This window comes from Leptonychotes weddellii, chromosome 7 (genome assembly GCF_054177405.1).
Source record: "Leptonychotes weddellii isolate Sample4059 chromosome 7, ASM5417740v2, whole genome shotgun sequence".
In the NCBI taxonomy this organism is placed as follows: Eukaryota; Metazoa; Chordata; class Mammalia; order Carnivora; family Phocidae; genus Leptonychotes; species Leptonychotes weddellii.
The window spans coordinates 132,252,693-132,268,152 of record NC_138375.1 but is presented as its reverse complement, the minus strand read 5'-3'; the positions used below and the strand labels follow the sequence as shown (position 1 = coordinate 132,268,152).

General features: G+C 45.4%; 1 protein-coding gene across 6 annotated transcripts in view; it reads right to left on the bottom strand.

Moving 5' to 3' along the window:
* The window catches only part of MAPK9 (mitogen-activated protein kinase 9), a 53,543-nt gene that overhangs the window by 32,008 nt on the left and 6,075 nt on the right, over window positions 1-15,460 (bottom strand). For 3 of the 6 annotated variants that reach the window (XM_081827279.1, XM_081827280.1, XM_081827278.1), the window contains exon 2: window positions 5,169-5,339. The exons of 1 other annotated variant lie outside the window; for it this stretch is intronic. In XM_081827279.1, coding sequence (XP_081683405.1) covers window positions 5,169-5,290 — 122 coding nt within the window. In that variant the 5' untranslated portion in view covers window positions 5,291-5,339. Of the gene's footprint in view, window positions 1-4,510; window positions 4,747-5,168; window positions 5,340-15,460 lie in introns of those variants that run through there. 2 more of the 6 variants (XM_081827281.1, XM_081827282.1) reach the window with 2 other exon arrangements.

Here is a 15,460-nt window from a genome sequence, read left to right as displayed (position 1 = left end):
GTGTGTGTGTGTGCATCTGCACCCATATGCACATCAATCAAGCATTTCGTTCAATCAGAGAGAAGGCTCTATTTTATTTTTTAAAAAGATTTTATTTATTTGAGAGTGAGTGAGAGAGAGAGAGCATGAGCAGGGGGAGTGGCAGGCAGAGGAAGAAGCAGACTCCCCGCTGAGCAGGGAGCCCCATGTGGGACTTGATCCCAGGACCCCGGGATCATGACCTGAGTTGAAGGCAGACGCTTAACCGACTGAGCCACCCGGGCACCGCAGGAGGCTCTATTCTAAACATGAGCTGTGATTACCTGGGGACGTTTCATAGACGAGATCAGTCTTGAAAGATATAGTGTCCTGAAAGACTGACGGATTTCTGAGGACAATCCAACCAGGACATATAGTGGGGACAAAAGTGATGGCCATGGGAAAGAACCTGCAATGTCTGCAGGGAAAGGAGCACTGGAGAGAACTGGTTATCTAGAAGTTAGGACTTGATGGTGGGGATACTTGGGCCCTTCTGTCACTGATGGGAAGAAAAGGGTCTGTCTGGCATCATTAGTAGTTTCTTGCTCTATTCAAACAATGGAATGGGGTAAGACCCACTTTTCTTCTGAGGACCTTAAAGCAAAATGCCAATATCCAAGATGCTTTGCAAAACAGAGCCAGGAAAAAGTCTCCAGAAGATGTGGGAGAAGTCTCATGGGAAAAGTACTCTCCTCTCAATTTGAGGGTTACCACTGCTGCGGCTCAATGGGACCCCGAAGCCTCAAGCCCGGTAGGAAGGTGAGGAGCACCTGGCTGACAGCAAGTCGCACCAGCTCTGGGAGAGAGCAGTAATGGAGTAATCACAGAAACCATGTAGGCCCAAATCCCGGGATGGCACTTCATCTAAATAAATAAGTAAATACCCACTTCATCTAAAGGCTGAAAAATGAAACATCCCAGAAGTCTAAGCATGATTTTTGTAATTGTACAAACATTTCTTTTTTTTTTTTTTAAAGATTTTATTTATTTGAGAGAGAGAGAATGAGAGAGGAAGAGAGCCCATGAGAGGGGGGGAGGGTCAGAGGGAGAAGCAGACTCCCCGCCAAGCAGGGAGCCCGATGCGGGACTTGATCCAGGGACTCCAGGATCATGACCTGAGCCGAAGGCAGTCGCTCAGCCAACTGAGCCACCCAGGCGCCCCTGTACAAACATTTCTAAAAGAAAACATCAATAATCTAAGCCAAGTTAACTAATCCCATTTCCATGCCTCCAGTAAAGTTAACCCAGCTAACAGGCTTTGATTTGGTAATGATTAACTGGCTGGGTTATAAAGGTAAGAGAATACTGACATCCAAGATGGTGAAATAAACTGTTGGCTGTGCATGGGCTCATTAAATTTTAATTAATTAAGCTTAATCAGTTCTAAGTAATGACTTCTTTCTTGAGCAGAAAAGAACAGAAACCCAGTCTTTGATCTTTCCTTAGAATCAAAGAGATGAGGCTTAGAATGGTGTTAAAATTTTAGCCACAACAGAGGCGCCTGGGTGGCTCAGTTGGTTAAGCGACTGCCTTTGGCTCAGGTCAAGATCTCAGGATCTCAAGGTCCTGGGATTGAGCCCCGCATCGGGCTTCCTGCTCAGTGGGAAGTCTGCTTCTCCCTCTCCCCTTGCTGCTCCCCCTGCTTGTGCTCTCTCTCAAATAAATAAAATATTAAAAAAAAATTTTTTAGGGGCACCTGGGTGGCTCAGTTGGTTAAGCGACTGCCTTCGGCTCAGGTCATGATCCTGGAGTCCCTGGATCGAGTCCCGCATCGGGCTCCCTGCTCGGCAGGGAGTCTGCTTCTCCCTCTGACCCTCCCCCCTCTCATGTGCTCTCTCTCATTCTCAAATAAATAAATAAAATCTTTAAAAAAAAAAAATTTTTAGCCACGACATACTGCTTTCTTCCTACCTTTCTGCATGTGAGATAAAAGTTGCTCCTATAAACATCAATAAAATTGTCATAAAATCATGTAAAGGAAAATATTAGGAGTTAAGTGAAATTACTGTTAAGATTCTGTGAATACATAAATTAAGCTACTACAAGAAAATGACAATGTATTTTATACATAATATAGCATGAAAATGTCATTATATAGGATACTATAGTATCAGGAGTTAAATATCCATCACGAATGACAAAGATCCTTGGTTTAAAGCACTGTCGAGTTTTCTTTTTTTAAAAAAACAAGTTTTTGAGGTGAGATTCACATACACATAAAATTAAGCATTTGAAAGTGAAAAATTCAGTGGTGTTTGGTACATTCATAATGTCGTGCAGTCACCACCTCTGTATCTAGATCATTCCAAAAGATTTTCATCATCACAAAGGGAAACCCCAAACCCACTAAGCAGTTGCTCCCCACTCCCCTTGCCTCTGTTAACCACCAATCTGCACCAATCTGCCTCTGCCTCTATGGATTTACCTACTCCGATATTTCATGTAAACGTCTGGCTTCTCTCACGTAGCATGTTCTTAAGGATCGTCCACGTTGTCCCGTGTCCCAGCGCTCCGTTCCTTTCTGTAACATCCCGTGTATGCATCCAACACGACTGGTGCATCTTTTCATCCACGGATGGACATTTGGGCTGTTTCTATCTTTTGGCTACTGCGAATACTGCTGCTACGAACATCTGTGTACAAGTCTCTGAACATCTGTCTTTAATTCTAGGAGTATTTCCTGGGTCACGTGGTAATTCTACGTGGAGGAACCGTCAAACTGTTTTCCACAAGTGGCCTCACCATCTTACATTCTCACCATGTATGAGGTTCTAACTTCTTCACATCCTTGCCAACATTAGTTATCTCCTGTTGTGCTGACCATGGGCATCCCAGTGGGAATGAAGCGGTATCTCATTGTGGTTTTGACTTTCATTTCCCTGATGGCGAATGATAAGCATCCTTCCATGGGCTTATCACCTATTTACATATCTTCTTTGGGGAAACATCTGTTCAACTCCTTTGCTTCTTTTATTAAAAATTGGGTTGTCTTTTTTACAGTTGTAAGAGTTCTTTATACATTTTGGATACTAGACTCTTAGCGGATATATGATTTGTGAACATCTCCCCATTTTGTGGGTTGTTTTTTTCACTCTCCTGACAGTGTCCTTTAATGCACCAAAGTTTTTAATTTTGATGGAGTCCAATTTTTAATTTTGTTGCTCATGCTTTTGGTGTCCATTTCTAAGAATCCAAAGTCATGAAGCTTCCCCTGTTTTCTTCTAAGAGTTTTATGCTTTTAGCTCTTATATTTGGGTCGATGACCCACTCTGAGGTAACTTTTTACATGATGTGAAGTAAGGGTCTAACATCATCCTTCTGCATGTGGCTATCCAGTTGTTCTAGCACTATTTGTTGAAGAGACTGTTCTTTCCCCGTTGAATAACCTTAGCATGCTTTTCCTAAATCAACAGGCCATAAATGTATGGGTTTATTTCTGGACTCTGAGTTTTTAAAAAAATTTTTAATTCTGAATTTTCCATCCTATAGTTCTGCCACTGCTTTTCCCAGAGGAAGTCTAGCTTATAATGGCATACTAGGAACTTTTGCTTCAAAACTAAAAATTTTTTAATGAAAAATACACATCCATAATGAATAATTTCATTATTAAACACCTCTTTAAAAAATAAAGATGAAAAGGAGCATATGCGACCTGGAAGTCAAAACCAATCTCTGTAGAATAGTATTTTATCAGGTAGCATGTGATTTTACTGTTATTTACCATGCTGTAATGAAGTCATTAATTTTAATTGCCTACCGTTTATAAAACCTTCCATTTTACAATGACTTATGAACTTCCAGTCAGCCGCTCACTGCGGTTACTACATTAAATGTCCTTGGTAACAGTCTTGCCAAATTACCTGTGTCAAATGACCGCCCAATTCCAAATCAAAAGAATGTTTTATTGTCTGGAACTTTTTATACTTATCGAAGTGTCCTCATTCGGACCATCCAAACTTCTCTTGGTACCCTAGATTTAAGTACCGATACAGCGTGCTATTTGGAAATCGAGATCACCATTATTTTAGACACACGCCTGCATTCCTTCCACACAGCCCCTTCTCCTGCATTAGTTTTTCTGCGAGGGTCTGAATTGTAACCTCCTCTTAGCTCCTGGGGCCTCCAACTGCCTAGGCTGAAGGAAACACCTGACTTCCCTGATCGCAGGTCTCTAAAACCGAGGATCCCGTCAAACCACCGGTGCAGAGGCTCTAAACTCACAATCTCTACTGAAAACATAAGCTCCCATTCCAGAACATCCAGAAGAGTTCTCTCTTGCTTTTGAATCCCCTCTGCCTACGACTGGTAAACACGGGGTATTTTGCTTTATCACAGTTTCTTTCAGAGGCAGAGACCATCTTGTTTTTATTGACCCAAGAAAGAAAAAAGGAAAAAGAAAAAAAAAAAAAAAGTCTTGCCCCGGGAAACTACGGGAGAAAAAGTCTGGGAAGTGCTGATAACTGTAGTCTAGAAAACACGTGAAAGACTTTACCTTTAGCTGGCCAGTGATGTCGCGGCAGCTGACTGTCTTACCATGCAAGAGACTAAGGTTCAGGGTCAGACCAACGGTTCTGACGGGCTGGACACATGGCTGAAGTCAGACACCAAGGAAGAGACGGCCAGCCCAACCCCTCACACAGCATCCCTTCCTGGTTAATCCATGGGGTGATAATGACACTGACTGGCCTCGTCCTGCCAACGAAGGGCAAGGCACTGCAGTGACGGCGCCTAGAAATGAATAGGAGTGATTGGGGGTAAAAGGGGGAGGGGGAAAGGTGGCCAGGATGAAGAAATGAATAAAACTCCAAATTTTTGTTACAACTCACTGTCATACCTATTACTCTAGTATCTAATGACAGGGGGGAATGGAAAAGAAAAAAAAAAAAAGAAAGAAAAAAAGAAACAAAGAAAAAAAAAAGAAAAGCTGCTACCTATTTACATTTATGCAGCATTCTAAGAATTTAGGTTTGTATCCTACAACAGGACTACATATAACTAGAGCAAGAGGTTGACTCAATTTAGTTCAAAAACCTATTGCAAAGAAAAGAGTTTTCTTTTTTTTTTTAATCATCGGTGTTTCTAAGTTCTGACAATTTAGTTTTTATTACGACAAAAACTCAATCCACGCTACTGAAACAGACCCTACTTACCAAACAATTCCTTGGGCTCCAGAGCCGATTGGCTTCAACTGCTGGTAACGTTTGAGGACCGTGAAGGTTGAGTCTGCCACCTGTACACTGTAAAACTGACTGTCACATTTACTGTCACTCATGATGTAGTATCATAGAATATTCCAGAAAGTTGGTACGGTCGTCGGGCTCCTTAAAAGAAAAACAGAATGAACATGCATTCTGAGATTACACGTGTGTGGCTCACTCGAGAGTGTTGCGAATTGACTGGCGTGTGAGACAAGGGGGCTGTAGGCTGATAAACTCGGTTGCACCAAGTTCTGAACTTCAGCAACATGCAAAAGAAAAAAAAAAAAAGGCAACAACATTTCACAGGTACCGAGCCCACCCAGAAGGAAGGAATGCTGAGGCCCGGCATGACCACGTTTTAAGGGAACGGACGAGAAATAACAGCCTTTCTTGTACGTGTGCAGTTTGCCAGCCAGGACGAGATTATGTCACCATGGGGCTCTCAGCTCGCCTCCTGTCGGACCGGCGTATCCCAGGCTGTCTCAGGGATGAAGGCACTCGGGAGAGGTTTCAAAGGGATCCTGTCTACGATTCCTGCAAAAACCGCAAAGGGCCAGTCTTCTTCTAAGTCCACAAGTTCAGGTAAAGCAATGAAGCAGAAAGCAAGTCCTAGGCCAAAGTGACTGCAAACAGGGGAAGTTACAGAACGACAGGGTGCTGGGCCTGGTGACGTAGGTGTGTGTGTGCACGCCCGTGCGTGTCCTGGAGCTGGCCTGCGTTCCCCAAACCCCACATCCCTCTCAGGCTCAATAACCAGCTCTAGACGGAGAACCGTGGTAACCTACAGTCAATGACACGGATGCTCTGACATTTATTCATGATAAATTAGTTCAAACTGGCAGTCCCAAGCAGCCTTTTGGTGTTTAGGCAGTAGGCTGAGATCCCCACCCTGAGGAGCCTGTATGATTTTATACAGAAAACAAGCAAACCGAAACCAGCAGGCAGCTACATTGACTGGGTTCCCTGGCTCTTGGCTGAAGACATTTATTTAAAAGTCAGCAAGCTATTTATTTTGCTCTTTTTTAAAAAAACTAAAAAGCCAACAATCAAATCCTAGAGGTAAACACTATACGGTTTAAAAACCAGGAATTTAAAATTTTATTGCCCAGCTCCCACAAATTCTTGTTTGTTCTACCATCTAATATTTGATGGCAACCCGCTGAGTTTTCTGGAGTGATAATTTGTATTTTGATACAGTGATGCCTGGAATTTCCATTAAACATGGAAATAAGTCGATTAATAACAAGCCTAAACAAAGAATTTAAATCAAGTGAATAGTTTCTCTAACTGACCACTCCTTCACTCCTCCCTCCCAGTTTTTTTTTTTTTACACCAATTCTCAGGGCAGCGGCTGAGACCCATTGCACACTGGCCAGGCGGGGAGGACCTCCGGCCTGCACTAGACGAACCGACCCACTGCTCATGACAACCCACAGCAGGATTACCAGCTCCTGGTACACTTTGAGCTACACGGCCTGGCCATGCCGTGCTGTGGTGAGGAAGGGGCCCTAAGCTCCAGGAGGGTGGGGACCGGTCTGTCTTGCTTCCTGTGGCATCTCACACTGCTGGGACGGAACGACAGCAGAAGCATTCAAAAAGTTTACTGATAGATAAATAAGTAGACAAAGATACTGCTCCGACAGTATCTGATGATTCCCTCATGACGCTGCTGCATTTTACTGACATCTGAAGGAATATCCATTTCTAAAGATTAATTTTTGTATAGTTTTTAGGAGGCTGAGACAATTCAACTCAACACCTACGGGGTGCCTTCGTACAAGACAGTGTTAAGTGATATAGGTGATAGAGCAAGATCAGCTAATTTTTTTTTTAAGATTTAATTTATTTTGAGAGGGAGAGAGAGAGAGCAAGTGTGGGGAGGGGGCAGAGGGAGAGAGACAATGTCAAGCGGACCCCCCACTGAGCGTGGAGCCCAATAGGGCTCTGGGTAACAGAGTCAGACGCTTAACCGACCGAGCCACCCAAGCACCCCAAAATCAGCTAGTCTCAAAGCCGCATATAATTCACTAGTTGAGGGAAGAAGTGTGAGGAATGACTCTGTTATCTATATTATAACACATGTTACAATACCATAAGGGCATAAGCAAAAAGGAAACCAAATCAAAAGGCAAAAGAGGCCCTACGCACTGGCGGGGGTGCAGAGGACAAGGAGAACTTCCTGGAGGAGGTGGTATCTGCCCTGGACTCTTGCCAGACGGACAGCAGAGGCTCAGAGCTCGAGCTGACTGTGCTCAGACCTGGTGACTTGCTCAAATTGGCTATTGGGGGGCAAATGCAAAGGATCAGAGACAGACTCGGGGAAAAGGCAGGGAGCACTACAACCTACTGTTTCTCAGCCCTACTGGTCATTCGAAAAGCACTTCCTGACACAGCGTGGACAGTCCTTGCCTGCCCTCGGTGAGCTGCCACTGTGGGCCGCTCAGGAAGAGCCCCAGCACAAGGGGACCCCTAGACCCAGAGGACAGAGAAGGCCCTGGGCCACAGGGAAGGAAGGAAGCATGTGCAGAGAGGCGGAGCATGACCAGTCACTGGAGATTTAGTTTTGCTGGACAGTGGGGGAACGAAGCTGGAGAGAGAAAAGCAGGCCAGATCACCACGGGCCCTGGAAGCCGCCGGGAGCCGTCTGGGCCCGGGCCTGGGGGCCGCCGAGCCATGGAGGCAGAGAGGCATGTGCTCCGACGTGCTGTTCAGAGTGGTCATTTGGGAAGCTGAGAGAGGGATGGCTCAGGGGGCGCAGGGCTGAAGACAGGGAGACCTGGCAGAACAGGGCAGGGGTGCGGCGGGTGTGGGCGAGAAGGGGACGCACGGCTCAGAGGAAGCATGTACACGAGCTGGAGAACATGAGGGGAAATCCGGTGAAGCAGCTGGGCCGGGGGCCCGCACGCACGCGCACTCTGCGAGTCTGGCTTCCGCCGGGCGCCTCCGCAGGGCCTGAGGGGCGGGCAGTATGACAGCCACAGGCCGCCGCCGAACTCCAGGACCCACTCCTCTGTCCTTCTGCTGAGGCCCAGACAGATGGCTGCCCAGCCCCAGATGAGGTCGGACTGCGTTCCTGGCAGCCAGGTGTGGCCACACGACCAGCTTGTGGCGGCTGAGCTGTGAGCAGAGCGATGACCGCTACTTCAACAGCAGCTTTTCTTTTTTTCTTTCTTTCTTCTTTCTTTCTTTCTCTTTTTTCTTTCTTTCTTTTCTTTCTTTTTTTTTTTCTTTCTTTTCTTTCTTTCTTTTTCTCTTTTTTTCTTTCTTCTTTCTTTCTTTTTCTCTTTTTTCTTTCTTTTCTTTCTTCTTTCTTTCTTTTCTTTCTTTCTTTCTTTCTTTCTTTCTTTCTTTCTTTCTTTCTTTCTTTCTCTTCCTTCCTTCTTTCTTCCTTTCTTTCTCTCTCTCTCTTTTTTTTAAAGAAAGCTGCTTGCTGTCCAAAGCATCTTTCTCCCTTGCTGATGGCTGGGGGACAGCTGTTGTAGACCCAGAGATGGCAGTCACGTGAAGAGGGTAGAGCCGCCCACCAGCCGGAGTCCTGAATGACCTTGCGGCACCAAGCCGCCCCCCACCCCGGTCCACCTGCCCACGCAGAGGCTGGCGCGAACTAACGTCCCCCTCGTTGAGCGACCCTGAACTCTCTCTGCTACAGTTGCTGGGACCTGTGTTCTGACTGTCACACTGTTAGGTTAGCTTTTGTGGATTTGGGGAGAACATCACGTCATTAGGTTTGAGAACTGACAGATTTCCACCTCAAGATTTAAAATAATTTTTAAATTAAAGGACGTTGCGCTTTGTAGGCAAAAAAAAAAAAAAGAATCACCTAAGAGAGAAGCTGTCAAAGCCACCTTCTCTGTCAACCTTGGGCTTTGTGAGTGTGAGAAAGCACCTCGGGGCAAGCCGAGAAAGCCGGTAATTTAGCTATTAATGAAATCAACTCAGTTGAGATTGTATTTCAACAAAATGGCCGTCACCTGGGTTTTAGAAGACAGTTTACAAACTGGGAAGTGTACGAATTCTTCATACAACCACATTATCAACACACTGAAGGTGCACTCACTGCCTTCACTTTCCTCACCAGGGGGTGCTGGTTCCTCCCCTGGGCTCCCCGCAGTGGGACCCAGTCCCCGCCCGTGTTGCTTCTGCACGGTCACTCAGTTTCTGCAGGTCTGCCTGTGTCTCCTTCCCCCAGCCTGGGAGCACCTCAAAAGCAGGAGGGTCTGTCTTCCCTCTCACACATCGAGAAATTTAAGGAAATGTCCAATGTCTACAATGATCCACTTAAAAAGCTCCTTGGGGGACAAAGGGGACACACCCTGCTCCCTGGGTTCTTCAGACCTGCACACGCTGGGCGGACACCTCAAGGGAAGGAGTCGGCCCAGCCTTTGCTAAAGGCGTCTGGCTCACGTCCATGCCCTTCCCCCTTCACCATGCTGCTTCAGTGAATCCTTGTTGAATGAAATGCTCTGATCTAAAATCCCTATTTGTCTAAGACTGAAGACTCTTGTAGAAACCCTTCTAGGAATTCTGGAGTAAAATCGACCCACTCTACAGATAAACACTGGGTAGGAAGAACATTCCTACTTGTTTAGAGCCTAGAATAGGAAATGCTTAAAAAAAAAAATTCTCTAACTCTAGTATTCTTCTAGATACAAGCAATTCAACTACTGTAAATATGATATTAGTGTCCGAGTCCTATAGGGACATCAGCTACCATTCGCTGAGACTTCCTGACATTTCATGAGGGCCTCCTGCATACCAAGCACAAGGTAAAGGGTGTCAAGAGGGCACTAACCAGATAGTCCCTTCCCTCGAATGGCCAAGAGCATAATCATCACACCACCTAGGAAGTGTCCTAGGGGTAGACGTGGGCCCAAGGGCAGGGGCCCAGCACAGTGGTGTGTTGGGGGGGAGCCAGTGAATGAGGAGAAGGGCGTGTGTGAGTGAGACATGGATATAAAGGAAGGTTTCCAGGAGGAGTCAAGACCTGAGTGCAAGTTTGCTCACAATATCAACCCAGGGGTGCAGGAACAGGCCTTCTCATTCGTGCTGGCAAGCACTGTAAATTGGCGATACATTTTTGGGGAGGAGAATACGTAATATCTAATGAAAAATTTAAAGGCACGTGACTCCGAACCTGGCAACTACCATTCTATAAATGTATCAGACAAACATATATGTATAAATGCTCAAAGATATTCGTGCAAGAATGTTTGTGGCACTTCTGGTGACTGGCAAAACGAGAAATAACCTAAAATGTACACTTGGAATGAGTGAATAAATTATGGCATAAAAGCACAATAAAGCCATTAAAAATAATGCAGGGACTTTGTGTACTGAAAAGGAATGATGTCTAAGATATATAAAGGCAACAAAGCAAGTTGAAGAGAGCATGTAGTAAATGTCAGTCTATGGGAAGGGCCGCTCGCGCGCACACACACAATATGCTAGCAAGTGCAGAGACGCAGGGGGAAATAAGACTTTCACTCTTCCCATTATAACTTTGTTAGTTTTTTTTTTTTACTCATGCACATACTCCACATTAAAAAAAAAAAACAGCCCAAATTAAACCCTTGTAAATGAAAAGCTGAGACCTAACTGTAGGGTAGGTTTGGGGCAGCTGAGACTGGAGGCAGGAGGGTGGGCCCGGCTCTGAGCTGCAGGGTTATAAACGCCCCCCTCACAGCCTATCAGGGGAGCAGTACTGCCCCCACGCTGCAGATGAGGACAAGAGCTAGAAGACAGTCACGGAGCTGTCCAGATCCCCAGCTGGAGGGTGGCACGGCCCGGGTCTCAATTTAGGTGTGTCTGACGACCCTATTCATGTCCTCCCCAATACACCATTCTAATTAATATCTATCACTGTATTTAGAAAGTGAAGTGATGTGGCCAAGGGCTGGTCAGGACCAGGCCAGGAAAAAACACAGGCCTTTACATCTCGTCCTGCTGGCTTCACTCCACCAAGACACTTTCTTCTGATGATGATGATGAGTCAGTCGCCCACAGACTCAGGCCAACCTTCAACCACACGAATGGTTCAGGATACCCAGGACATGCAAAATCTAAATTAACCAACTGCTGCGATTAAAAGCAAATTTTTACAGTCACCCTCTTGGTTTCAATACTTGCTATTGAAGTTTTTAATCAAATTGTTCTTTTTTCCTCCTTTAATTCTTATCAAAAACGGCATAGCACAACAACTCCATCCTTCTTTGATAATCAGGAGCCTTACAGCATCCCAGAGTCATCCTTCTGGACGTCAGTTCTCAAAATACACTACAAACTATGACAGAGGACGACCTCTCATGTTGGGTGATCACAGCACCCACGGCTGGATCCGGAGGAGGGGTCCGTTGAGGACTCCTCCCCACAGGCCCCCTGCAGGTGCCCGGGCCTGTCCGTGCCCCCTCCCTGTGCTCTGGTTAGGGCGTTCTCAGTGCTCCCTCACCATGGCAACCGCCCAAGTGCCTTCCCCGCCTCCATTCCTGCTACCTCTGAACCACTGTACACACGCCATTTAGAAAGGGAGATCTGCCCGCATAAAAAACTACATGGAGGGCGCCTGGGTGGCTCAGTCGGTTAAGCGTCTGCCTTTGGCTCAGGTCATGATCCCGGGGTGGTCCTGGGATCGAGCCCTGAGTTGGGCTCCCTGCTCAGCAGAGAATCTCCTTCTCCCTCTCCCTCCCACCCCTGTTGTGCTCGCTAACAAATAAATAAAATCTTAAAAAAAACCAAAACAAAACTGTACATGGATGCTCACAGCACCTACATTTTTAACAGCTCAACACTGGAAACAATCTAGGTGTCCTTCAGGGGGTGAATGGTTAAGCAAAGTGCTGTCCACCCATACTATGGAACACCAGTCAGCAAGAGAAATGAACCAACCACTGATACCCTCAACACCCCGGGGGGATCTTAAGGACATTATCCTTAAGTGAAAAAGCCAATCTCCAAAGGTCCATACGGTATAATCCCATTTACACAGCACTCTCGGAATGACAGAATTACAGAGCGTGGACCAGATTAGAGGTTGCCAGGGTTATGATGGTGGGGCTGGGTGGGGGGGCGCTCTACAGGGCAGCACAAGGGAGATGTCTGGCATGATGAAACGGTTCGGTATCCTGACTGCGGTGGCGGTCTTTGTACCAACCTCTGCATGTGATAAAATGCCACAGCACTGTACGCACACACCACCCATGCCACGCTCCTGGCCTTGACACTGGGCTGCGGTCAGGGAAATATACAACCAATGCAGGAAACTGGGTGAAGGATGCATGGGAACTCTCTACCATTTTTACAATTCCTTATGAACCTAGAATTATTTCAAAATAAGGAATTAAAAGAGAGAGGGAGAGATTTGTTGAACATGCGCAGTGATCATACTGCTCTCTGGCTTAAATTCCTTTGGTAGTGACCGACTGCCTGGAGAGTAAAGCTCGAATCCTTAGCGCAGCAGAGGAGTTCACAGGACCCGTGGCCCACTCTCAGGCAATACAGAACCACCCGAGACCCCGCTGACGCCCCGGGTCCTGCACATCTTCGGGCCTCTTCCTGAGCTGTTTCATCTGTCTGAAGTGACTCCCCTCCCCATTCTGTTCTCCTGGCCAACCTTCATCCTTCAAAGTCTTGTGCACGCGCCTGCTTCTCTCACAAGCTTTCCTCTGCAGCCTCTCCCTTCCAGCGGTGCTGGGCATGTCCCGGTGTCTGGCACCAAAACCTATATTCCTTTTATATTGCACTGCACGTCTATCTCCACTTTCTGCCCTCCTTAAGGGCAGAAAATGTGTCTGATTCACTTCCTAATCCTCTACTAATTACACAGTGGGTGTCCAGTAAATGTCTGTTAAAGGCAAAACTAAGCGGGAGAAGAAACGTGGTAGGGCAGTGGGTGCTGTGGTTAGCATCGGGGCTCAGGAATCAGAGGGCAGGCTCCTGGGCAGACTCCACTCAAAAACTGTTAGAATAAAACAAATTCTGTAAAGATGCAGGATACACATTCAACGCACAAACATCTTTGGTGTCTCTATACGCTGGTGAACTCTCAGAAAGAGAAATTAAATGATGCTTTGGGTGGTTCAGTCGGTTAAGTGTCTGCCTTCAGCTCAGGTCATGATCCCAGGGTCCTGGGATCAAGTCCCGCATCAGGCTCCCTGCTCAGCTGAGAGTCGGCTTCTCCCTCTGCCTCTCCCCTGCTTGTGCTCTCTCTCTCTCTGTCAAATGAATAAATAAAATCTTTAAAAATAAATAAATAAATGATGCTTTCACAACTGCATCAGAAAGAATAGAATACCCAGGAATAACTTTAAACAAGGAGGTGACAGACCTCTATACTGAAAACTAGAAGACATCAATGGAAAAAATTAAAGACACAAATAAATGAAAAGATATTCTGTGTTTACGGATTAGAAAAAAAATCATTATTGTTAAAATGTCCATACTCCCCAAGGCAATTTAAAGATTCAATACAATTCCTATCAAAATTCCAGTGGCAGGGCGCCCGGGTGGCTCAGTCGTTAAGCGTCTGCCTTCGGCTCGGGTCATGATCCCGGGGTCCTGGGATTGAGCCCCTCATCATGCTCCCTACTCAGCCAGGAGCCTGCTTCTCCCTCTCCCACTCCCCCTGCTTGTGTTCCCTCTCTCGCTGTGTCTCTCTGTCAAATAAATAAATAAAATCTTAAAAAAAAAAAATTCCAGTGGCATTTTCCACAGAAATAGAACAAATAATCCTAAAATTTGTATGGAACTACAGAAAACTCTGAAGAGCCACAGCAATTTTAAGAAAGAAAAACAAAGCTGGAGGCATCATGCTCCCTGATTTCAAAGCTATAGTAATTAAGTATTACAAAGCTATAGTAATTAAGACAGTATGGTACTGGCATAAAAACAGACACACAGATCAATAGAACAGAATAGAAAGCCCAGAAATAAACCCACACATATATGGTTGATTAATTTACGACAAAAGGAGCCGATGATATACAATGGGGAAAGGATAGTCTCTTCCATAAATGGTGCTGGGAAAACTGGACAGCCACATGCAAAAGAATAACTCAACCACTCTTACACTATACACAAAAATTAACTTAAGATTGATTAAAGACTTGAGCATAAATCTTGAAACCACAAAACGCCTAGAAGGAAACATAGGTGGTGAGCTCCTGGACATTGGTCTTGACAATGATCTTTTTAATCTGGCACCAAAAACAAATATAAACAAGTGGAACTACATCAAACTAGAAAGCTTCTGCACAGCAAAGGAAACCATCAACAAAATAAAAGGCAACCTACAGAATGGGAAAAAATATTTGCGAATCATATATCTGATAAAGGGCTAATATTCAAAATATATAAGAAACCCACATAGCTCAATGGCAAAAAACACAAACAATCCGGGGCACCTGTAAATGGGTTGAACGTCCGACTCTTGGTTTTGGCCCAAGTCCTGATCTCAGGGTCGTGGGATTGAGCTCCGAGTGGGGCTCCACGCTCAGCAGGGAATCTGCTTGAGATTCTTTCCCTCTCTCTCTCTCCCCCTCTCTCTCCACTCCTCTTTCCCACCCTTGCTCAAGTGCTCTCTCTCTCTCTCAAATAAATCTTTAAAAAAAAAACCACGAAAAAAACCACAATCTGACTTAAAAAATGGGCAGAAGATCTGAATAGTTTTCCAAAGAAGACATGCAGATGGCCTGCAGGTACATAAAAGATGCTCAACATCACCAATCATCAGGGAAACGCAAATCAAAATCACAGTGAGATATCATCTCAGGCCCACTAGAATGGATAATATCAAAAAGACAAGAAATGACAAGTGTCAGCGAGGAAGTGGAGAAAAGGGAACCCTTGTCTCTGTTGGTGGGAATGCAAGCTGGGGCAGCTCCTATGGAAAACAGTATGGAGGTTCCTCAAAAAATTAAAAATAGAACTACCATTTGATCCAGCAATTCTGCTTCTGGATATTTATCCAAAGAAAACAAAATCACTAACTTGAAAAGATACCTGCACCCCCATGTTCACTGCAGCATTATTTACAACTGCCAAGATGCAGAAAACTGCCAAGATGCCTAGTGTCCATCAATGGGTGAGTGGATAAAGAAGATGCTGTTGCTACTGGGTATTTACCCCAAAGATACAAATGTAGGGATCTGAAGGGGTACGTGCACCCCAATGTTTATAGCAGCAATGTCCACAATAGCCAAACTATGGAAAGAGCCAAGATGTCCATCAACAGATGAATGGATAAAGATGTG